Source organism: Vidua chalybeata, chromosome 14 (assembly GCF_026979565.1).
Source record: "Vidua chalybeata isolate OUT-0048 chromosome 14, bVidCha1 merged haplotype, whole genome shotgun sequence".
NCBI lineage: Eukaryota > Metazoa > Chordata > Aves > Passeriformes > Viduidae > Vidua > Vidua chalybeata.
Genome location: NC_071543.1, coordinates 1,466,215 through 1,490,309, shown reverse-complemented (window position 1 = coordinate 1,490,309; position 24,095 = coordinate 1,466,215). Strand labels below are relative to the sequence as shown.

The window sequence follows — 24,095 nt, the reverse complement described above, 5'->3', positions numbered from 1 at the left end:
ATTCCTCTTTTTTTTTTTTTTTTTTAATAGAAGCATTTAACGTTTGTCTGATGAAAAGAAATAACCTTTATTTTTATTTTATTTCCTTAAAAAAAAATATTCTTTGCTTTTAGCAAACAAAACCCAAAGCCTTTATTTTTTCAGGGTTTATTTTGCGTTTGACTAAGCCTCAGTACTTTCTGTGAAGAATAACTTAGCTGAACATTTTTCTAGCCAAAGGAAAATATCTCAATAGAAGCTTCTCGACCTGAATTTTGCACAAGCCACCTTCAGTCTGTGCAGTTGCCCTTTGCATCCACATGTTGCTCCTGCCATGGTTTGTTTGCTGTTTTGCTGAGCCATCAGAAGTGAGTCTGTTGGGTTGTTTTGTTTTTTTTTTTTTTTTTTTCTACAAATGGTTCCTTCAGAGAAGATTGTTTTAGACATCTCCAGGGAAGCTGTCTCTCCTGGCTCCCTCTCCCTGGCTGCACACTTTGCAGTACTCCAGGAAGGAACACTAGCTCCCTTTTTTAGAGCCCTTTATAATGGGTATTTTTATGCCTGGCCCCATATTCTGCAGCACACTGCTTTTATGGCTGTGCCTCCCTCACAAAGCTGCTTCCTGACGAGCTATCCTGCGGGGATTTGGGAGATTTGGAAAGCACAGGTTGTCCTGCACGCCCCCAGACAGCCCCAGGATGTTCCAGTTCTTCACCTGCCTGCAGCATCCTCTGCAGTGCTGCCAGCGAGGCGGGAGCCAGGGAGGTGGGATGAGGTGTCCCACATGGACAGGGTGTTGTGCCCTGGTGGCTTCATGGATCTGCACTTTGAACCATCTGTCACTTGTTATTGGATACAAAATGAGTGTACAGAAGTTTGGTAAGTTTAAAGGAGAGAAAGTTTTATTCTAACATCTGGTATTTCTAGAATTTTAAAGGTGACTGTGGATTGGAGGATGGAATTACCACTTCTCCAACCACACTGGTCTAAAGATTAATCAATAATTTTTCTCCACCCACAGAGAAATATGTAACCTATTCTATTTATACATGAAATTGTGTGGGAACTCTGACTCTCAAATATGGAAACATGATCAGAAAGCTGAAGAAGTTTTATGAGAACTTTAACATTTTCAAAAGAGATATAAAAGAAAACTTAACACTTTTAAAAATCAGGGCAACGTGTCAGCCGTCAGCTCCTTCCAGACCACCAGGTCTGTTCCTGGGGGCCCCTGAAGCCTTTCTCCTCTGCCTGCCAGCGTGGTCCATGAGGTGTCCCCTGGCCCCAGGAGCTCTGCTCACAGCCCATAAGTGTCACCAGATGACACAAGGAAAAACGATGCACTACAGCCTTGGTCACGATGAAGAGACTCATTTATTTCCTCTGACTCCAATCTTTTATAGCTCTCAAAAGGTGCCAGTGGATTGGAGGGTGAACGTGCCACCTCTCCAAGGACACTGGACAAACTACCTGTACATCAAATTTCTCCGCCTCTATGAAAGAATGCAAAACAATAGGTTGTTTACAGAAAGTTGTGTGGGAAAGTTCTCTACAAGAGTGTAAACTCAGAAGGCTTTAGAAAACTCTTGATAACCAGGGCGACACATGACCACACAGGAGTCCTGGGCTCTGGCAGATTTCCCCACTGCTCTGAGTGGGTGAAGATGAGCTCAGTGAGTAGGGTTGAGTTTACACTGTGGAAAAGGCTGCCAGATGTGTGTCCTTCTGTCCTCTCCACAGCTGGGGGCTTTCTGCCCAGGCTGGTGGGCACCTGGAGGACTTTGCCAGTGCTGCTGGCTGCAGGGGGCTGTGGCAGAAGGGCCAGCCTGCCCCTGAGCAGCCCCTGTGCTCTGTCCTGCAGGCTGACCATCCACGCCGAGTGCCCCATGCACCTGGAGGACTTCCCAATGGACGTGCACGCCTGCCCCCTGAAATTTGGGAGCTGTAAGTACCCCCAGCAGCCTCTGCCAGGAGGTGGTACAGGGCTGGAGAGCAGTCCTTTGTGTGCCTGGTGTCACACAGGATTTAGTAAGGGTAATATTCATTTCTGCTGATGATAATGTTTTGAATGAATTTTTGTTTTCTAGTGTTTTATACATGCAATCCATCACGGAGCGAGTCTGTGCTCAATTCAGGCTGACAGGACAGGTTAGACACCCATGGTTTTGCTGTAAATTATTTAGAAAGTAGCCAGGTTGGAATTGGTCTCTTCTCCCAGGTAACAAGTGACAGCATGGGAGGAAATGACCTCAAGTTGTGCCAAGGGATGTTTAGATTGGTTATTAGGAAAAATTTCTTCGCTCTAAGGGTGGTCAAGCATTGGAACAGCAGCTCAGGGAGGTGGTGGAGTCACCATCCCTCAAAGTGTTCAAAAAATGTATATTTTGGGCACTTGGGGACACTGGCTTGGCAGTGCTGGGTTAGTGGTCGCTGAGAGGTCTTTTCTAACATGAATGATTCTGTGGTTATAAATCTGAGTTGTGCTTTTCCTTCATCACAAGGGGATGCTGGGAAGCCAGGTTTGGGACAGCAGTGCTGGCTGCTGCCGGGTGTCCCATCCTGCCAGTCTGTGGAGGGCCTGGATTCCTGGTTCCTCTGGCTCCGTGCTCCAGTGGAGCTCAGCAGCCCTCGCCCCTCTTCAGTCTGTCAGGCAGGCTGCTCTCAAGTGGAAGGCTTGGAAGCTCTGGGAATGTCAGTCCCAGCAGCCAAGGGTCCTGGTTTAGGGAAGCTTTGCAGGCTGCTGGTGAGTTGAAAGCTGCTCCCAGACTCCCAGACTTGCAGCTGCTCAGCTGCTTGGGCTCCCCATAGAATTCCCGTATCTCTCCCATATGCAAGTTAAATTTCACTTGGTTTTGTTCCTAAAGTGAGTGGCAGCCAAACCCCAAGACCCTGGCTCACCACGATGTGAAAATAAACATCCTCGTCTGGCTCTGCCCGGTGTCTTTCCCAGGTCCAACAAACTGAGCACCACTTTTAGTCTGTATTTGTGTTAGGTGAGAGAGTTTCCCACCTCCAGCTAAAGAATGAGCCCACACCAGTAACCCCCAGAGAAACCCCAACCTTCCCAAAATGACACTTCCTTCCTGTAGCCATTTGGGAGCTAACTGAGGACAAAGTTGAAAAGTTTGATTGGCAGGAGAGAAAATCATATTTATCATGTGCATCTGCTCTTCTGCCTCATGACAAACTGTATCCGTGAAAGTGGATTATTCAGAACTACTAAAATACAGCTATTTCTTAGGCAGCACCTAATTAAATGTAGAACTCATTGCCACAAGACATCACTAAGGCCAGTAGAACAGCAAGCCTTAGAGAAGGATGAATTATTAATGTTAATTGACCTTGTGAGGAGGGATATCAAATCTCATACCTCAGGCCTAAACTCTGGGATTATTACAAGACTTGCAGGAAGGCAGATTACTGCACATCTAATTGCTTATAATGTTTCTTGGTGAGGAAAAGAGATTAATGTGTGTATTTCTGCTGGAACACCCTTTGGGCTTCTTTTTTTACTGATTTGACCTCTGAATGATGCGAGTTGTGAGACAAGGAGCTCAGAAAGCTGCCCCTGGTTAACATTAATGTGACTTTTTCTAAAGCACTCACAGAGCATCAGAGCTCACCTCTCCTGTGTTGGAGTGGGATTAAACCAGTGTTTTCACCAAAAAGCCACTGACAGCTGGAAGCTGCTCATTTTCAAGAAGCCTAAAGCGGGTCAGATGTGCAATTAGAAGGACAATGGCAGTGCCAGACCCACGCTGCTCCAACGAGGCTGTGTGTGCCTCACAGACCATTTTCTGCTGATCCCCACAAGTGACTCAGCAGTGCCCTTCTGTCCCTGGGCCACCACAGCAGCCCCCCGAGGGGGCAAGGCAGAGAATTTGCAGGAGAATTAAGGGCATCAGGCGTTGCAGAGAGCTTCAGCTGCCCACCTGCATCATCCCTCGGGCCAAGTGCGGTGATGGGATGGCTCTGCCTGTCCCCCTGCTCCCTGGAGGATAAATGTGCACTGCAGAGAGCTGTTCCTGAGCCATCACAGGACAGTTGTACAGCAGCTCTCCTTGACCAGGGGAGCAGGAGATGCTGCTGAATTTACCAGCTCCTCTAAATGTCCACGAGCTGTCCCTGTTTGGATTGGATTTTGCATTGCAAACGAGGCATTGAGCTGAACCAAAGCAGCTGCCTGGCATTTAACGTGTTCCAAGCATCCATGCCATGCCTGTGTGACATCAGATACCCTTCTGTCCCAGACAACCAGATAGACAACTGAATTATCCCAGACAACTGAATTATCAGGAAGGATGGCCGTGAAACTGTGGGCAAGTTCCTTTTGTAGGCTGAGAGCAGCGGTGGCTGGACTGGCACTGTTGAGCAGGAGGTGTTGCCCATCAGGTGCCAGAGCAGTGGCAGAGCTGTACAAAGCTCTGAAGGAGGATGGAGGGCTCCAGAAGCATGTGGAGGGCTGGAAGGAGGGGTTGGAAGAGCGGAGTGTTGCACATGGGGTGGGAGGTGCCAGCCTGCATCAGAAGAGCTTGGGCAGCACTCTGGCCTGCTGAGAAACCTTGGCTGATCACCAAAACCTCTCCCAAGGCCTTGCACAGCCCCTGCTTAACGTGGAACAGGTTTGCCAAAACCCACAGTGCAGCAATAACAGTGGCTGTTTTAGAAAGATCACAGAAATGTGGTTTTCTCAGGACACAGTCTTGCACAGAGCAGGAGCTGAGACGTCTCTCCACTAGACCTGACACATTGCTTGACCTGGCCCCAGCCAAAGAATTCCTTCAGCTCTTCACCAGGAGAAGGTGGTGGGTAAAAATGAACTGAAGGCTTTGCTTAGTGAACTTTGATCTTCCTTAAAAAGCTGGTGCAAACTTGGTATGGACAGAAATTTTGGGCATTATGGGGAGAAATAGCTCCGAGCAGTCTGGAGAGACTCAAGTTTTGGATAACCATAGGACTGGAAAAGCCAAGAGCACTCTTGAGAGGGGGGCTGGCAGTGGGGACAGAGCAGGGGCTCGGTCACAAACACAGGGAAAATGTTGCAGACAGGTAGAGATATTATTAAAAAAAAGGCCTTAGAAAATATGGTTTAGGCCCTGCTAGTCAGGCTAAGCTTGCAGTAGCTTGCGAGTTCCCATAAGGAAAAATCATAAGAATAAAGGCAGTTAACACAACAACCTACTCTAGTAAGAAAAATAAGTTTGCACTGCATAACCGATAAATCTGTCCCATGAGAACAGTGAAGAAAATGTGTAAACAACCCAAGAATAGAGAGATTTGATGGAAAGCTTAAATGCCAGTTATCAACCAATGAACTGAGTGGCAAGAAAACTACTAGCCAATTAGAGCTGAACACGAGGTCTGTAAAGACTATATAAAAATGAGTTATGTGACTAAAGAAGGGGCTTTTCCTGCACGAAGAAACTGAGTCCTGGCTGCTTATTGATGCAACGGGAAAAAGCATTTAGGTGTGAGAGGACACCACCTCCAAATCTGAGAGTCTTGGAGAGGGTTGCCTTTGAGTGAGGGTAAAGACTTTTAACTTTTGAACCTAAAATTTAGCCCCATTTGCATTCAGCCTTTGCTGCCAGCTGCTGCCAGCAGGACTTTCCCTGTCCCTGGCATGGCAGGGCTGTGCTGTGCTGCCCTCCTGGATGCCATCCTGTGCTGTCCCTGTTGGAGCCAGCCCTTGCAGAGTCAGCACAGTGTCACAGGGACAGCCTGTCTCTCAGTGACAGAGCCCTGCCCCTCTGCAGCTCCCTTCCAAAACCCCAGCTCGCTCCTGCTCATTTGATTTAACAGTTGTTGATCTGCCTTGGTCTCTGGCCATGCTTGGCTGTGCTCAGCCGTGTGGCTCTGAGAGATGCACAGCAAAGATTCATTTGGCTACAGGCTAATTTTGGTGTATTTTAGGTCAGGCAGAAGCACAGACCTCGTTCTTCTCCCTCCTCTGCAGATGCCTACACAAAGACAGAGGTGATCTACACCTGGACCCTGGGGAAGGATAAATCTGTGGAAGTTGCCAAGGGTGGATCTCGCCTGAACCAGTATGACCTGCTGGGCCATGTGGTTGGGACAGAGATGGTTCGATCCAGCACAGGTATTTGTGGGACCACCATGGGCTGAGCTCCTCCCGGCATCAGATGGGCTTGGAATGCCACAATTGGGAATAATCAGAGAGGCAGTCCAGGACCCCAGCACTTCCTAAGCCAGGAGGATACGGCTGGTGACATCTTCAGCAGCCACCAAGAGGCATAAAGAGGTTGTTTTTTAGTGCTTTCCACTGAAAGAGTTTTATTGCCCACAGTCTTTAGGAGAACTGATCTCAAGCATCTAAAAATGATCTGCTGAGTGGAAAATTTGCCCCACATTGTCCAGCTGGTTTGTGGTGCCGAGGGTTCATTTGTCTTGGATTCCTTTCCAACCCCTCAGGAAAGCACTGCAGGCAGGGGAGGCGAAGGCAACTACTGTTCAGTGTGATTTTCACTGCATCTGCTTGCACAAATATTATCATAACTAATAGAAGATTATCCCAAACAAATGTTTCCTCTGATTAATGACCAATATTAATCATCTTTCTCTCCCATCTGCTGCTCCTCCCTTCCCCTCTGAATCCAGGTACTGATAGCTTCTGTTACCTCATGTGTGTCTCTCATAATTCTTCTTTTTTCCCTTTTATTTTTTCCCTCTGTATGCACCAGTAGTTCTCTCATTTGAGGATATTTCCTCTCTGGTGCACTTGATTTTAATAGTGTCTGTCTGTAACAACTCATTTCACCTCCCTTGGGGAAATGTGGGGAGCCCAGGGAACTAAATGTCATAATATCTGGCCCATCTCTCTACTTAAGTTGTAGTAAAATGTACAGATGAATAACCTGGAGTGGTGAGAAAGCTGCTAAAGGCTCCTGTGTGTAATGATTTAGCAGAGCCACGCTCACAACATAAAGGCACAGTATTCCAACAAAATACCCAAAGCTTTTGGGGGGAGGAATAGGATGTTAGAGGAGAATAGGGGCAGCTTCCTCTTCAGTTCACAGGTGGGGCCTTTAACAACAGAACTTGCCTGGATTTTTGAGATGGTTACAGTGAGAGAAGGTGGGATATTTTCAGGATTGTCAGAGAAAATCAAATCCTGTGTCCTGCAATCCTATTAAAGCACTGTGAGGGTGTCTCCAGGCTTAAGGGATCTTACCCAAAGCGTGGCTCCCTGGGATGGGAGCAGGGTCAGGAGAGACCCCCAGGGGCCCCTTGTGCCTGGGGCAAACCAGTGAAGGATTTTATTGCCCAGTTGTTGACACTGGCTTGCCTTTGCCCCACACCCGTTTCGTAGGGAATTAAAGAAGACTCAGAGAAGTGTTTTGAAAGGATGTGATGTGATGTGAAAGCCCCCTGGGCTGTGCTGGGGCACACACCTGGCATGTGTGTGCCTGCTGCAGCCCTGCAGATCCCCCTGCCAAGTGGGAGCTGTGCAGGGTGGATGTGTGCGGTGGCCAGCGGGCCCCGGGCTGCGGAGCTCGGTGGCCCAGCATCCCTCCCGGCTCTCTCTGCAGGGGAATACGTCGTCATGACCACGCACTTCCACCTCAAGAGGAAGATCGGGTACTTTGTGATCCAGACCTACCTGCCCTGCATCATGACTGTCATCCTGTCCCAGGTCTCCTTCTGGCTCAACAGGGAGTCCGTCCCTGCCCGCACGGTTTTCGGTGAGGCTGGGAGCACCGGGCTTCCTCTCAGCATGGGCAGAAAGGGAGACAGGAAGGGCAATCACTGAGCATCAGAGCAGCTCTGTGCCAGGCCCTGACCAGCATTTCTAAGCTGCTGGCCACTCCCCAGGATAGCTTTCAGTGTCTTCTCAGTGAGCCTGCTCCCCCCAAATCACTGCGAAAATACTCCTGGCCATGTCCCTGCTACAAGCCAAGCCATAAATATTAACAGTAATCAAGGTATTGATCATCTAATTATATGCATTTGGCTGTGTCTGCTTATCTGTGCTGGCTTGGGAGCAGAGCAGAGCATGGGTACACGGGGAGGCATTTAAAGCCCTGCCTTTGAAATTGCTAATGTGCCCCTGGTCACAGCTCCACATAACACGTTCCTGGGCTGAGGCAGCATAACTGCATGGTGAATAGAGTGTTATTATTTCCTTCAGCTGCTTTCAGATCCTCTCACCCAAGCAAAGTGCCAGGCTGGCACTGCACATATATTAATAGCTTTTACAAGCATTTAATAACAGAATTGCTTTGTGATTTGCCGTCAAGACCTTTAGTTCAGGATCTACACAGGCACGCTCCCAGAGCAGGTGTGATGCTGCAGGATTGTATATCCTGGAAGTAACGCTGCCCAGCAGATTCCATTTAACAGAGAGGATATTGGACAAAAGTCCCCAAGCAGAGAGGGGATATGTGGTATCATATGTAATTCCCTCCTGTGTTATCCTGAGAATTGCAGTGAAATAAGTTTCCTCAAGCAGCAGCTCAGACTGAGCAGGCAAGAGCTGACTGAAAAATTAAAACCTACCTGTGTGACAAATGTCTTTGCTCCCAAATTGCCTTGCTTTCCTATTAAGAAAATAATGAGAACTCAAATTGTTTATTCCTTTTTTTTTTTTTTCTGCCCCTCAGAAAGTATTGTCAACAATATTGAATTGAAACTCTTAAATTACCAGGAGTATAGCTTAAGGGAACTGAAAATTAGTCAATATTTTTATAATGTTTTTAATGCATTTTTAATTGAAAAGCACATTATTGGGGAAAATGGATGGTAATGCTTGCTTGCTTTAATGAAAAAAGCTTTAAAAGACATTTTGCAACGGATCATTTGTTTAAGATAAATCAATGTGACATTTATTCCGGCAGCTTGGGCCACTGACAGCAGGACCCAGGATCCCAGGTCACAAGACAGTATTTCTAAAACCCTGAGAGCTGTGTTGGATGAGTGGCCAGTTTCTGATCCTCCCCGAGGCTCACAACCATCTAGCTGTTCTTTTCAGTGTTATTTTAATATTTTTATTTTGTTGCAAAAGCAACTAGAGGCTTCTCCATGACATATTCTACACGAGCTGGGTGTAGCATCATGCACCTTACCCTGCCAACAGGCGAGGAATGTGGTGCAGGTGCCTCCCTGTGAGCCAGGACTCCTGTGGAGAGCAGAGGTCTAGTCACTGGAGTTTGGGGAAGGTTAATCTCATCCTGGTGAAGATGTTTGCCATTGACTGTACTCAAAACTGAAGCAGAATAATTCCCCGAGCAACCTGAAGCTGGCCGTGGTTTGAGCAGGGGTTGGACAAGCTGTTGCCCAGAGCAGCTGTGGCTGCCCCATCCCTGGAAGTGTTCGAGGCCAGGCTGGAGGGAACTTTGAGCAACCTGGGACAGTGAAAAGTGTCCCTGCTTGTGGCGGGGGGTGGAACCAGATGGTCTCTAAGGTGCTTTCCAGCCCAGGCCATCCTGTGGTTTTATGGCTCTATGAAGCTGACCTCCTGCTCAGTTATTCTGGGAGTTGCACCAAGGACTAGTCCTGGGCGAGCCTCCCTTAACTGCAGCGGGAATGTGGCTCAGGAGGTGGCTCCTGCTTTCCCGTGAAGGGAGTGGCAGCAGTTTTGAGAGGGACAGGAACGAGTGCACGATCTCACCCCACGCCTGCGTGCTGCTGTGCCCCCACAGGTGTCACCACGGTGCTCACCATGACCACACTAAGCATCAGCGCCAGAAACTCCTTACCCAAAGTGGCGTACGCGACGGCCATGGACTGGTTCATAGCCGTCTGTTATGCCTTTGTGTTTTCGGCGCTGATCGAGTTCGCCACCGTCAACTACTTCACCAAGCGCAGCTGGGCCTGGGATGGCAAGAAGGTGCTGGAGGCCCAGGAGATGAAGGTCAGCCAAGGCTGGAGGGGGTGGGGAAGAAACGCTGCGCGAGGGAGCCGTGCCAGGCACAGCAGTGGGTAGCGTGCAGCCCCGCAGCACTCGGGAGGCTGGATGCTACTCACTGAGTGCCCAGCCCAGGTCCTGACTGCAGCGGTTCTTGAGGGGCGGGGAGGAATGGCCTGGGGCTGGTCAGTGTGCTGAGCTGGGGGGGAGCACCCAGGCATGGCTGCTGGCTCTTCCCTCTGCCCCCTCTACGCCCGTTTGCCAGGGGTGCTTTGGGTTTGCATCGCTGGTGGTCTTGTGTCTCCTTCCTTTTCCTTCCAACCCAAACCCCAACCCCAACCCAATGACCCAACCCAACCCAGCCCTCCAACCCCATTCCTTGTTGCCAGCATGCCAAAAAAACCAAACATGCCCCGGGACACCCACTGAGCCGTGTCCCCTGGCCAGCTCTGACACCGGTGCCATTGCCCACAGCTGCCAGCAGCTGCTGCTCTGTGAGCTGGGCACAGAAGGTGGGTGGGAAGCCAGCAATCCCAAATGCCAACTGGCAGCAGATTAATGCCTGGCATCACCCCCGTTTCCCCCCCCCACCCCCAGCTCGGGATCAGCCTCTCTGGCAGCTTCATCCTGACAGGCTCTGCTACCCCTGCTCGTGCCCCCCTCCCTCTGAACTGATTTAATCTTGGCTGTGCAGAGAAATCGCTTACTGTAGCATGCTGCTCCTTGTTTATATTTATTGAATCAATTTGAAAATCAGCTTTGTCCTTGTTCTTGGTTCTGGAGCCTTTATATTTTTCTCCTTTGCATTTTAATGTGTTGTTGGAAATTGTTGTGGGGCTGTATGTTAAACACCTGACAGAACTGCAGCAACTTTTGGGAAGACAGCAGCCAGTCATCTCTCTGGTGTGGAGGTCAAAGAAGGTGAACAGAGCCATCACTGGGTGTTGGATGCCTCTCTCTTGTCTTCCTTGGACTCTGTCTATCTGTTTGCTTTTGCAGCTGTGGTCTGAGCAACAGATTCATAGGAGAAAAGATCCCCCTCATAGCAGAGGGTCAGGGGATGGCCTTCCACTTCCACCATGAACAGAGAAGCTAACCTGGCCTCTAGAGATGAGAGAAGCCTTTCCTGAGTCACTGGCATGAGTGAAGAGTCAGGACAGGTCCTCAAAGCCGTGGTGTCCCTTTCAGGCATGGGCAAATCAGCACAAAGTCAGGATTCACACAGCCTTGGGCAATTATGTGAACTGGGTGGAAAAAGCAGTAAAGGCTCAAAAGCTGCAGTTTATCTTAGAAGCAGCGTGTTCCTCAATTTATTCACTGACCCAGCACCGCAAGACTAACAGTGCTGAAACAATAGGGTAAGAGCACACAGAATGTTCCTGCACATGATAATCAAACAAGAAAACAAAGCAGGACCAGGAATGTTTCAGAGGGGGAGCTCTCCATGCCTTTGCTGCAATCGGTATCAGCCTGGAGAATCAGGAAGGGCTCCAAATTTGAGGATGCTTTTTCAAGCTATCTCTGATCTTTACTGAAGAAGCAAACTCACTCCCAGTCTCTGCAGCTCAAGAGAGCTCCCTGAAGAGTGATGGGCTTTCAGGGAGTTAGGAATATGATGTGTCAACATATTTGCTTTTCATCTTTATTCCAATGAGTATTTCCAAGCAGTGAATTTGCTACACAATGGAGGTGCCTCATTGGCTCAGTTTCAGCCTTTAATTAGCTCTTCTTGAAACAATTGACAAGCCAGGTGGTTGAAACCACAAAAGGAAGAAGAAGCAGAAGAATAACTGTTGGCATTTTAAAGTTTTTGTATCAAGGGTAAAACTGCCAGTGGAAAGCCCAGGCTGAGCCCTGGTCTCTGGAGATCCTTCTCCCCAGCCAAAAGCAATGTTCTTTATTGGTGTGATGGCAAGGATCCTCACTCCAGGTTTGATTGCATGAACATAAAAAAAATAAATAAACAAAATCACTGTAGGCAGCAGCAATGCTTCCCATCCCACTTGGACGAAATCATACCATGGAAAAGCTGCTGGTTGCTGACAGGCACCCCCAGTGCGTTTATTCTTTTTTTTTTTTCTCCCCCTCAGCCAAACCATTTGTTTAGATGGGAAAGCCTGGGTTTTTTTTCAGGTAGAATCTAAAATGCTGGGCTGATCTTGATGAATTGCTGGTCTCTGCATCATAAATGATGACGGTGTTCTGGCTGTAGCCACAGTTGATTCTAGCTGGGAGCTACTCTGCACATTCTCTGCACTTCTCCAATGAAAAGCAGGCAGATATCACCTTGGATGTCACTAAAAATTCCCTTTAGCCTGCACTCTGATAAGGTTTTAATAATGTTTCTTGGACCCAAAGATTTTTCAAGCCTTTCCAGCCTTCCATCAGTAATTGCTAATTGCTAATTGAAAAGTTTGTTTTCGTTTTGTATGGTAAAGTGGCTGCAGCCAGCCTAGAGGTGCAGATCAAATTGAAGAGAGGTATTTGGGTCCAGAGAGGAAAACTTGTTAGGAAAGGAAAGGTGATTTTTAAAAATAAAACATCATCAGGAGGAAGGCGTGAGGTTGCAGAGAGGTGTGAGATGAGTGAGAGGCCAAAGAGATTGAAAGATGAGTGGGTTCAGTAGCCAGCAAAGCTCTCGACCTCCATCATCCTCAAAATACCTTGTGAAAAAGATCTGCTTCAGGACAGCAGGGCTGTGTCTGGACAGAGAGAGAGATCCATCCACCATCCCAGCCACAAGCATGGCCACCTCCAGGGAATTTCTGGAGTGGCTGTGACAGTGAGGATCCAAAGAGAGAGCAAGCAACGGTGACTTTGCTGCTGGGAAACTGCAAGGATGACATTCACCAGTGAGTTTACCACAAAAAGCGTTGTCTGCTCCTCAGGATGGAAGATGCTTTGGATTCTTGGAAGGCACTTAAACCCACTTCTGCCTGCAATGCCATGTCTGTGCATAAAACCTGATCTAGCTCTGTATCCGTGCCTGAATGACGTTGCCCTGAAATTCTGGGTGTCAAGAAGCAACAAAACCAGTACGAGCATCTGCAGTCAGATACATAAAAACAGAACATGCTTTGGATAGAGCAATAATCCAGGATCTCTATTTTTGTCGTAAGACAATAGTTCTTCAGTGCATGGTGAGGTTAGGTCCAGGCTTTTAATGTACTTTTTACTAAGAAAAACATGCATGAGGTGCCTTTTCTACTGTCTGGGTAAAGCCTGGCCTTTTGTGCAACTCACTCTTCAGCAATTCTCAACTTTGCCCTTTGATGCAGCTCCCTTGGGAATATTTTCCTTTTTCCTTTGTTTCTTTCCATTTGTGGTGTCTTTGTTCCAATCCTAGAGGAATTAGAACCAACCTTGACAGGCCACCATTTTCAACCAGGTTGAAGTCTTCAGGGCTTGGGATGGTTCAGACCCTTCTGTTTTTTGTCTGCCTCACTATGGTCAATATGGTTTTGGTGGGATTTTCCCTGCTGGTCATGCCCTGCAGCCCATGTGTCCTTTGTTCTTTGCACTTGCAATCTCCATGATTTCCATGAGGATCCCAGAGGTCTTTTCCAACCTAATGGATTCTGTGATAACACTGCCAGTGATTTATGTCCTCAGCACCTTCAGTACAGTCCATGAATCATTCTTCAGCAGCACTTCACGCTCTTTTCTCTCATCACTGTGTGGTCTGTTGGGCTGATCATTTAATCCATCCAACCATCCAAACTCTTTGTCTGGTGATCCAGGGAGCATAAGATCATTGAGACCAGTCCCCTATAATCTGAATGATCAAGTCTCTGGCAGGCTGCAGGAGGAATTTTGGCTTGGTGTGGGGAAGGAATGATACCTTTGCTGCAACAGCAACTGCAGCTGCTGGGCTTTGAGTTATGGGATACAGGTATGTCAGAGACTGGAGCTGCTTGGGGGTCATTAAAGAGACTTTTCTCTAGAATGACAAGTGGCAAATACTTGGATTTCCCAAGCTCTGCAGATACTGGTGACTTTCAGGCTTGCCTGTCAGAGGCATAGTGCTTCCAGTGTGAATTTGCTCCTGCCAAGGAGCAGGTACAGAGAAGTAAAGCTCGAGCAAATCATAGGCAGAAGCAGTAGTTCCCATAATTGAGGTGCTCTGTTGTTAGTTCCTCAGCAGAGAGGCTCGAAGACAAGAATATTTAGCAAAAAATACTATTATTTTCCAGTGTGTGTGTTGTTGAACAACTTGTCAGACTGCACTGTCGAGGGAACAGATTTATCTCTACACCAGATTCTACAGCTTTTCCCTCAGGAGACCAGCACAAGGACATCCTGTGCAGCAATTCAGTCTTCCCGTGCCTCAATGGGGCCGTAAGTGCAGGAATTGCTTTGCAAAACAGATGTTTTAAATAGGACAAGTTTTCAAAGCAAATATGGGGGTTCCTCCTGTTTATCCACTCTTTCCTTCTATTTCAGGAGGATGTGGAATTCCTCACAGATGAAGGTGCAGGGTGAAGCCTGGGAGCTACTTTGCAGTTGCAGTCAGCAACAAGCACATTTTGCTTTGTTTGATTGTCAAAATCTTGCCTGAAAAGCTTGTTTATAAAGCCCAGCAAACAGGCTGAACCATTTCTCTGACATCTCAGGGGCAGGACACATGGAGGGCACACGCGTGCCGTGGGGTAGGCAGCGTGGGTGTTCTGGGTGCTCCCAGCTCTGACCAGGGTGAGGACTCCGTGGGCAGCTGGGAAAAGGCCCTGGCTGAAGGTTCCCAAGTCTCTGCTCTACCTGAGCATCCTGATCTGAGGTCCAGGGAAGCCCAAATTAATGCTTGGGGTCTCTGGATCACACTACTGGGAGCAGCAGGTCGCTGTCACCACCCACAATTTGCCTGACTTTACTCCATTCCAGCTGTTTTCATGTGGATCCACTTTCCAAACTCTGGGGCAGGAAAGCTGTCCGGGTTGAAAATGTCACGTCACTGGTATTCATCTTATTCCTCTAATGAATAACATGGCTGATTAATACTAAGATAATCACAGTGCACTGCCAATCACCTTCTGCGAACAGCAATCTGTTTTTCATTTCATTACTGATTTTTAATTATTTTATTGCCTCTTGTAGCTGTGTTAATAAGGAATCTTACTTAAGCATATTTAAGTGTTTTAATAGGTGAAGCATCTTTAGCCCTTCGCTTGCTTTTTGTCAGTTCTTTAGCAGAAAAGTTCACCTGCTGTGCAGAGGGAATGTGTTAACATGGCCCTAATGACTGCAGAACCAGACTCAGTTAATTGTTAAAGACCATCAAATACTGTGAATATGGTCCAAACGGTGGCTTAGTCGGGTCTGGAGCCTGAAGATATCTAGACCTCCTCCTAAAAAGTTAATTTCTGTAATTGCTGACATTATTACAAGGCTGCCTGGCTGTGGTGTTATTGGAGAGGGGTTTAAAGATTGCACAGAAGTCTGCTTTTAGTGGCTCTGAAAATCCTTGTGGAAAATTCATTTCCTAAGGTAACCAGGAATATCCATGGTGACTGTAGACACATTTAAAATGGAAGTGCAACACTGAAAGCCAAAGCCCTGGGACAGTCTCTGCGGAGCAGAGGCTGGGCAGATCTGGCCCTTCCAGCTCCCAGTGCTGCCCAGTTCCCAGGGCAGTGTGAGGGCAGGGACAGGTCCTGCTGGCTGCCCTCTCTCCTCCTGAAGTGCTTCCCTCAGAGGAACATCCATGACCATGCCCAGCAGCCCTGGGAAACGCCTGGATGAGCCTCACCTTGTTTCAGTTGCTTTTGAGCAGAAAAAAAGTCTCCCAAAGGCAGACCTTGTTCTGAGTTTAGAGACCAGAGTCCCACCATGAGGCACTGCTGTGTCTGGTGCTGGCTCTTGGTGTGGCAGGGGGCACCCGTGGGGCCCCTGAGCGCAGATTTCATTCAGTGGCCTTCTCCTTGTAGCCTCGGGTTGCTTTATACAACCCAGTGCAGCTGGTCTCGGGCCTCTGGCAGCAGCAGGAAGATCCCCAGAGTAGGGGCAACACCTGTCATGACCCCTTGGTCCATCTTCCTGCCCACCCTTCCTCATGAACACCTGGGCTGTCTGTCCCCAGCATTCACCCTCATCCTCCAGTGCATCACATCTGACACACAGGGGCCTCTCTCTGTGTGCCATTCTCTCTGCAGTTTGTCCTCACTGCAGCACAAATGCTGTCCCCCAGAGCCCTGTGGGAGGGATTCCCTCACCTCCCGTGATTTTCAGCATCCCTTGGGTAGGAAGGCAGGAGGAAAGGCTTCCCTCTGCCCTGTAGTGCTGTGTTGAGCATCCCACAGATCCTGGTTGGTGCAAATGCCTTCCATCTGTTCTGCATCTGACCTGGGTGGATCATGAGGTGCTCTAAAGGGTTCCAGAAACAATTTGATCATTGTGTTAAATCGTAAGGTGTTCTTGTGAGGAACTCAGGGCATTGAAATACAATGAAATACAATGAAACACATTGCAATGCTGCAATGCTGTTGCCCATATCTTAATAAGGCTTTTGGCCACCAAAAAATAAAATCAAGCTGTAATCCTGTGTGCTGTGTCCTCCTCTCACCTGACCCAGGAAGCAGCCAGCCAAGCAGAAAATCCAGTTCTTCCCCAAGGATGGCCGCACGGGGTGTCATTCCTTTTTGCCATTCTTCTTTCACAAGGTACATTCCTCCCTTCCTGGCCTCTGCTCCTCACGCCTTTCTCCACCTTCTCACCGGGACGAGCAGGTAAACTCAGAGCACAAAACGTTCTCCGTGCCATTCTCTGCCCCTTCAGCTCTGTTTGTTTGTTGTTTGTTTTTTTTTTCCCCTTCCACCTCCCCTAGAAAAAGGAGCCGGTGGCGCTGGCCAAGAAAACCAACAACACCTACAACATCGTTGGCACCACCTACGCCCTGAACATCTCCAAGGAGCCCGGCCTGCCCACCATCTCCAAGAGCGCTGCTGCCGCTGCCACTGCCACCAGCGTGCCCCCCAAGATGCCCCGCCTGGAGGAGAAGCTCCCCGAGAGCAAGAAGACCTACAACAGCGTCAGCAAGGTAGACAAGATGTCCCGCATCGTCTTCCCGGTCCTCTTTGCCATTTTCAACTTGGTTTACTGGGCCACCTATGTGAACCGGGAGTCAGCTATCAAGGGAATGATCCCCAAACAATAAAACAGGTCACACAAACCTTCCATCAGTGAGCATCATCCCAGCAGGAGTTCTCCAGGGCTTTCTTCTTTTCTTGTTTTGTTTAATTATTATTGTTCATTTGATATTATTATTATTATTATTATTATTATTATTATGTCACTCTTTTATAATGTAAACAGAACTGCGATTTTAATTTAATCCCATCTATACCTTGGGTTTGTTTACTTTGATGATGAAAGCTAAAGAAAAAAAAATAATAAGGGATCATAACAAGTTGTGCCTCTAACATCTTAAATCTGCTGTCACCCATCTGACCAAGTCACCCTGCGCTGCCATCTCTCCTCTGCCACCTCCTGTGGTCCCCGTGGTCTTCATGCCTCTGCCATTTCACGCTGTCCCCGTGGGCTGCTGCTGTGGGGCTCCTCCTCCTCTGTGATGGGCTGCCCTGGCATGGGGGATGCTCTGGGACACCTGGCTGCAGGGGTGTCAGTCACTCAGCCAGGCTCCTCTTCAGTGCCTGGCACTTCCTGCTGGGTCCTGCACCTGGGCTGGGAGTGCAGGTGAGCAGGTCACCTGCGGGAACAGGGGAGCAGCCTGGCACGGGCCAGCTTGTGGGCCAGTGCCTGCTGGGGCAATCCTACCACTGCTGTGGTCCCCAGAGCCATTGCAGGGGTGGCAGCATCTTGCAGGTATTGCAGGTCTCCCTCCTCTCCGTCTTCACCAAGCCCAGCTGGTTTGGTCTCTCCAGACCAGAGAGGTCCTGGCTGGCTGGCATCCCCCACTCTTGGGGCAATCCATGTTAGCAGGAAGTGTGGTTCCTACCAGAGAAATCATTTGCCTCAGCATCAGTCAGGAAGTCCAGGCAGGAGCTTTTCCAAGCCTTGCAGGAGATGGCAGCTGTGAGGCTGCAGCACGAGCATCAGGACTGCAAACCACGGAGCTGCAGTCCAGGGGGATGGCCTGTCACTTTCTCTTATGGCCCCATCCACTTATCCTTCTCAGCAGATCTCTCTGTCCCAGCCCCTTCTTCCAGCTTGCCCTTCATCTTCCTCTGGCTGCTCAGCAGCCCTCCTTGGTGTCTCAGTGCTCACAGGTGGATTTAGGCAGGGAAGCTCCCTCCCCCTGGCTCAGGCACGCTGATGGGGAGGAGCCCAGCCTGGGGAAGCCCAGCTCATGGTAGATCCCTGCTCCAGTGCAGCATGTTCCCTGTGGGACCTGCCACGGGGATGAGGCAGGGCACAGGTGTCCCCAAGACTCTCCCTGCCCCTGGTGAACTGGTGCGTCCTCAGCACCACGGGAAAACGGCACAAGGGGCTCCTTGGAAGAGCAGGGTGCCACTGCTGTCCCACAGAGCCACGTCAGCCAGGTGCCATCCCACCAAGCACCTGAGGTAAGGCCCAGTCTAACACTGCACACTGTTCCAAGGAAAGCCCTCCGGTGCCTCGGAGAGAGGCTTTTTCTCCCTTCCTGACCACCACAGTGCACCCAAATTGGTGTTTGTCCCTTTCCCAGCACTACAAAGTGGTGACATCCAAGCCATCTGTCCCTGGATCCATGGGCACACTGTCCTCCGACAAGGAGGGACATCCTGTGCCTGATGATTCCTTGGGGTAGCACAGTCCTGCTGCCACAGAGGGGTGCACCCCTCTTTCTTAGGCCACCCTCTGACCCCCAGAGCTGTCCCCAGCACGTTTTGGGCTCATGCAGCCAAGCCAAGGCCCCAGGATGCCCAGGGTGATGACTTCAGCGTTCCTTTGAGCCCCTGTGCCAGGCTTAGCTTCCCCCTGCCCGTGCAGGAACAGGGCTGAGCACAAGGCACAGGATTTGCCCCACCTGGAATATCCCTGGGGGCATCAGGATGGAGAGAGGAAGGCCAGGGCACTTTGTCCTGCAGCGTGGGTGGCACTGGTGCACGTCCTGCCTGTCCCCTACCAACCTCACCAGCTCAACAGCAGTGCAGTCACTCCCCCTGCCCACAGCTGAGGTTTGGAGAGGAGTTTGGAGATGTTTAGCCCAGCCCCAGGGTGTTGAGCCCACAGGCACATCCACATGGCTGGCAGCATCAGGAAGGAGGAACCAGAACCACCCACACACACACACACACACACACACACACAGACTGCTGCTAAGGAAACCAGCTCTGTCCACATCCTCTCTCACAGCACCTGCACCCCAAACCATGTCATTTCGACAGTGCCTTTCATCCCCAGGGGCTCCCTGGTGGGTGGGAACACCCAGGAGCTCTCCCACTCTGCCTGCAGCACCAGGGTGGAGGAGAAGAGGGGAGGGTGCAGCATCCCCAGCCCTTCTGCTGGGCAGGGAGGACATCTGGCTTCTTTGGCACCTGGTTCTGCCTGTTGGGCCTCCTGCTGCTGCTGCAGCCACCCCACTATGACACCCCAGCTGCCCCATCCCTGCCTGGACATGTCCCCAAGCCCCTCGTCCCCGAGGCATCCCCCACACTCCCTCCAGCAGTGAGTTCCCTTCCTGCCACCCTTCTGCTCCCCGGGCTCTGCAGTAGGAGGGTTTGGAAACATTTTCTTAAATAAGCTAGATGCAGAGCATCTCATAAAACATTCATGTCACTATAATACTCAGGCCTAAGTGAATGGAATAGAAACCCTACAACAAGCAGAACCAACACAATAAAATGGTCACAAAGAGTGTGTTGTGTTTGCAAATGGAATTACAGCAAGTTTAAATGCTGCATCCAATGACTTAGCTGGCCCTGCTGCAGAGGTGGTTTCCTCTGCTAGCCTGGGAATTCCCCAAAATCCTTTTTTCCCCCAAGAGCCATGTCACTGTCTGTCAGTGTCTGCTTTGTAGAGCTCTCCATAAACTGACACAGAATCGTAGAATTAATTGGGTTGGAAAAGACCTTTAGGATCATCTAGTCCAACCAATGACCTAACAACTCCTCATCCATAAACCATGGCACTGACTTCCACATCCAGGATTTTTTTTAATGTCCAGGGACTGTAGCTCCACCACCTTCCCAAGCAGATGATTCCAGCACCAAATCACTCTTTCAGTGAAGAATTTCTCTCCAACATCTAACCTAAACTTCCACCGGTGCAGCTTGAGGCTCTGTCCTCTGGTTGTGTCAGTTGTTGCCTGGAGAAGAGCCCAACCCCAGCTGAGCACAGCCACCTTTCAGGAGCTGTGGAGAGTGCTGAGCTCACCCCTGAGTCTCCTTTTCTCCGGGCTGAGCACCCCCAGCTCCCTCAGTGGTTCCTCACAGGGTTTGTGTTCCCAGCCCCTCTCCAGCCTCGTTGCCTCCTCTGGACACATTCAGGAATCTCAACGTCCTTCCCAAACTGGGCTCAGTGAGGTGTCAGCTCTTACCATGGGCTCCTGAGCAGCCCAAGCACCCTGGGGCTGCCTTTGCTGCCTGCCCAGGCCAGGAGGGCTCAGTGCTGTGGGGTGATGCCCAGGAGAGGGGCTGGCTCTCCCTGAAGTGCTGGACCCAGCAGTGGGGCAGCTCCTGAGCTCCCTCCCTGCCTCCCTCCTCCCTGCAGTGATCCAATCCCTGTCGCTGATGTCGGGTGAATTCCTGCCTGTCCCTCCCCTCTGTCCCTGCCCCGGGCCCTGCCCACTGATCCGGCTTGCCCGTGACACCCATCTGCCGGCTCTTCCAAAAACGGTGCCTGCTAAAGGCTGCCTTCCTGTGCTGTGTGAGCACGCCTCGAAAGCCAAGTCTATTCCCAAGCAAAGCCTGGCAGGGGCTCTGAGTCTCTGTGCCAGCTGGAAGCAGAAATACCGGCATCCTTTGGTTAAAGACAACAAACCAAACAGGATTTCTAGTTTGGCTTCCAAGCAGGAAAGCATTTCGGGAAGATAGTTATAAATAAGTGGTTTAACATCTCCTGCCAGCAGACATCACAGAGAAGATAATGTTCTTTTTTATAAAACTGTCAGTGACTCAAATTAGGACTTTTCCCTCCCAGTTAACACGAGGCTGTTGATGGGGGCTTCTTCTAAGTGCTTGCCAGGCCAGAGCTAATCCAGCATCAATTACTGGAGTTTTAGGCTTGCTGTGATAGCACATAAAGGTTCCATTTTATAGCTGATCTGTAGAGAAATTCATCTGTATATGACCTCTGATAATCTAACCCACAGTTGTGCAGAGAGTGGGCACTGTGAACCTCAAGACTCCAGAATTTCTTTTCTTCTGGCAAGGCCCAAACTTCGCTGACTTGAAGAGACTCTCCCAGGCAGGAGTTAGAAATCTTTTAGGGTGCTAAAAATGAGCTGCTGGTCTGCACTCTTGTTTTGCAGCTCACACCACGTGGAAAACACAGGGTGCAGTCCCAGCCTGCAGCTTCATTCCTGCTGGAAATGTCAGAGGGACATTTTGGCACTGACAGCTCGCCCCTTCCCTCCTCTGAAACTGCACATGGGCAGCAGAGAGCTCAGCCTGGGGAGGCAGGGACAGCTCCTCTGGGGTCCTCAGCAGGCAGGGACAGCAGCATGTGGTCACTGAGAGCTCCACTTTGGTGTCAGCGTGGAGAACATCCCTGTGGGGTGACAGGAGAGGTGGTCCCTCAGTGCCACCTGTTCTCCCAAGGGTCTGGTGAATTTACCCCCACAGATCATCTTGAAAGCTTCTCAAACATCACCCAGCAGGGCTGTGACACTCAAGACAGAGCTTCCCTGCTCACCTCTGGGCACCCAGCTCAGCCTCAGCACGGCTGGCTGCACCACAGCCAGCACAGTGCCCCTGTCCTGATCCCTGCCAGCTCAGTGGCACTGGCAGGGTCCTGCTTGGTTTGCTGCAGGACATCCCTGTGCGAGCAGACCCCAGGCTTGCTGTTCCCAGGCACAAGATTGTCCCCAGCCTGTCCCTGCTGGCCCATCCTGGGGACACCAGCTGCATCCATTTCTCATCCTTGATTTCTTCTGTCCATGTCTTGGATTCCTTTCAGCAGTCCCTGGGGAGGATCCCATCCCATCCCATCCCATCCCATCCCATCCCATCCCATCCCATCCCATCCCATCCCATCCCATCCCATCCCATCCCATCCCAGGAAAGAGTTTCTCCTGCTGCAGGTCACCTCTGCTAGGAAGAGCCTCTGCTCTGCTGAGAACCTCTCTGAGACCTTCAGAAGCCCAGGGCTGCTGCCTCTGCCAGGGGATCCAGCAGAGCTCTGCAGCACAGAGGGTGCCCTCCCAGCAGGTTTTCCTTGGGAAGGGTTTGGCAGGGATGTGCTGGTGCCCCCCTTCCACGTTCTTGGTCCTGGGAGTGGTGGAGAGCTGGGATGGGGCTGTCCCAGCACACAGTGTCAGGCCAGCCCCCACTCCAGGCCCTCCTCCCCAAATTTTATCCCTCCCTGGGGCCACACTTCAGCCCAGCCGATCAGACACCTTTGCAGAGTGCAGAGAAACATTTCCACAGTTCCTGCTGAGGTTGGGGAGGGCTCAACCAGGGCAAAGGACACATTGATGGAAATACAAATGCTCTATGAATATTAAAGTAGGAAGAAAAAACCACCCAAGCAACTCACTAATCCTCCCCATAGCAAGCTAAACCACTTCTGAAAGTAGTCTTGGCAAGAGGCCACAGCACAGATGAGATTGATGGCTTCCAGGTATAAATATTTACTGTTTGACCTTGTTATTGTTCCATCAGCCAAAGGTTTTTACATATTTATATATATATATATATATATACACATGCATGTGTGTGTATATTTATGCTCACAAACTCTTTACATCTAAATGTCAAACCTCTTTGTCTTTGAAAGGCAGAATGGCCACTTTTAATTATTTTACTTCCCTCTCATTCTCTTTGCTGAATCTTCTCTCCTCCCACTCCAGGGGCTCAGTGCAGGCTTGTTGCATGGAGCAAGGGCCCTGCTGGCAGTGCTGCCCAATGTCTTTCAGGAAAACTTGTCCTCAGTGTCCCAGCTGCCCCAACACAGCCCTTGTCCTGCCCTGGACACGGGGAAGTTCCTGAGATGGCTTTTTGAACAGCTGAGTGCTACACAGCAGTTGCTCCTCACCCTATTGCACAACCAGGGAATGTGCAGGGTGAGGTCTCCACCCTCAGTCTGCTTCAGGAGGGAGCACAAAGCCTGGTGGGATCCACTGCAGCTGTCCCTGGCCAGAGGAGCACCCTGGCCTCTCCTGCCTAGCTCAGGGGAGTGCTGGCCTCTGCTCGCTGCTGGTGCAGGTGGGATGCAGGGATACCTGATGGTGTGAGACTTGTGGGAGGTGTCAGCAGGAGCTGCTGCCGCTCTCCCGATCTCAGCACGAGCAGGACCACACACAGATGTGGGATGGTCTGTGAGCAGGGGGGCCGTGGTGAGCAGCCCCTCACAGAGGCACCCAGCACCTCCCTCAGCATCAGCCCTGCCTCTCCCCTGACTCAGAAGAAGCATCCAGTGAACCTGCAATTGCACTTGTAGCTCCTCTGTTCCCTCCTCTGCTGCTGGAGAGGGCCTGTGGCAGTCAGCAGCGAGGACCTTGAGGGGTTCCAGCCAGGAGAATGAAGGATGTCACCAATTCTTGTCCTGGGTGTGTGCCTGCCTCCCACCACAGGAATCTGTGCTGCTTCACAGCCTTGGGTTTGTGTTGGTCCCAGCACTGAGCCTGTCATCCTTCACCACGAGTGGGTGATGCTGGTTTTTGCTCGTGAAGCTCTAGGACAAAACAGGTTCTGGCTATTCTCTCCTGTTCTGTTCTGTCCTGCCCTGTCCTGCCCTGTCCTGTCCTGTCCTGCCCTGTTCTGCCCTGCCCTGCCCTGTCCTGTCCTGCCCTGTCCTGTTCTGCCCTGTCCTGTCCTGTCCTGTCCTGTCCTGCCCTGTCCTGTCCTGTTCTGCCCTGTCCTGTCCTGCCCTGCCCTGCCCTGCCCTGTCCTGTCCTGTTCTGCCCTGTCCTGTCCTGCCCTGCCCTGTCCTGCCCTGTTCTGCCCTGCCCTGTCCTGTTCTGCCCTGTCCTGTCCTGTCCTGTCCTGTCCTGTCCTGCCCTGTTCTGCCCTGTCCTGTCCTGTCCTGCCCTGTCCTGTCCTGTCCTGTTCTGCCCTGCCCTGTTCTGCCCTGTCCTGTCCTGTCCTGTCCTGCCCTGTTCTGCCCTGCCCTGTCCTGTCCTGTTCTGCCCTGTCCTGTCCTGCCCTGTCCTGCCCTG

General features: G+C 50.5%; 1 protein-coding gene across 2 annotated transcripts in view; it reads left to right on the top strand.

The window, feature by feature from the left end:
- The window catches only part of GABRA3 (gamma-aminobutyric acid type A receptor subunit alpha3), a 68,578-nt gene extending 51,394 nt beyond the window's left edge, over positions 1-17,184 (top strand). For both annotated transcript variants that reach the window (XM_053955577.1, XM_053955575.1), the window contains exons 6-10: positions 1,841-1,923; positions 5,936-6,079; positions 7,530-7,682; positions 9,639-9,850; positions 16,662-17,184. In XM_053955577.1, the coding sequence (XP_053811552.1) occupies positions 1,841-1,923; positions 5,936-6,079; positions 7,530-7,682; positions 9,639-9,850; positions 16,662-16,991 (922 nt within the window). In that variant the 3' untranslated portion in view covers positions 16,992-17,184. The remainder of the gene's footprint in view (positions 1-1,840; positions 1,924-5,935; positions 6,080-7,529; positions 7,683-9,638; positions 9,851-16,661) is intronic.
- The last annotated feature ends 6,911 nt before the right edge of the window (positions 17,185-24,095 follow it).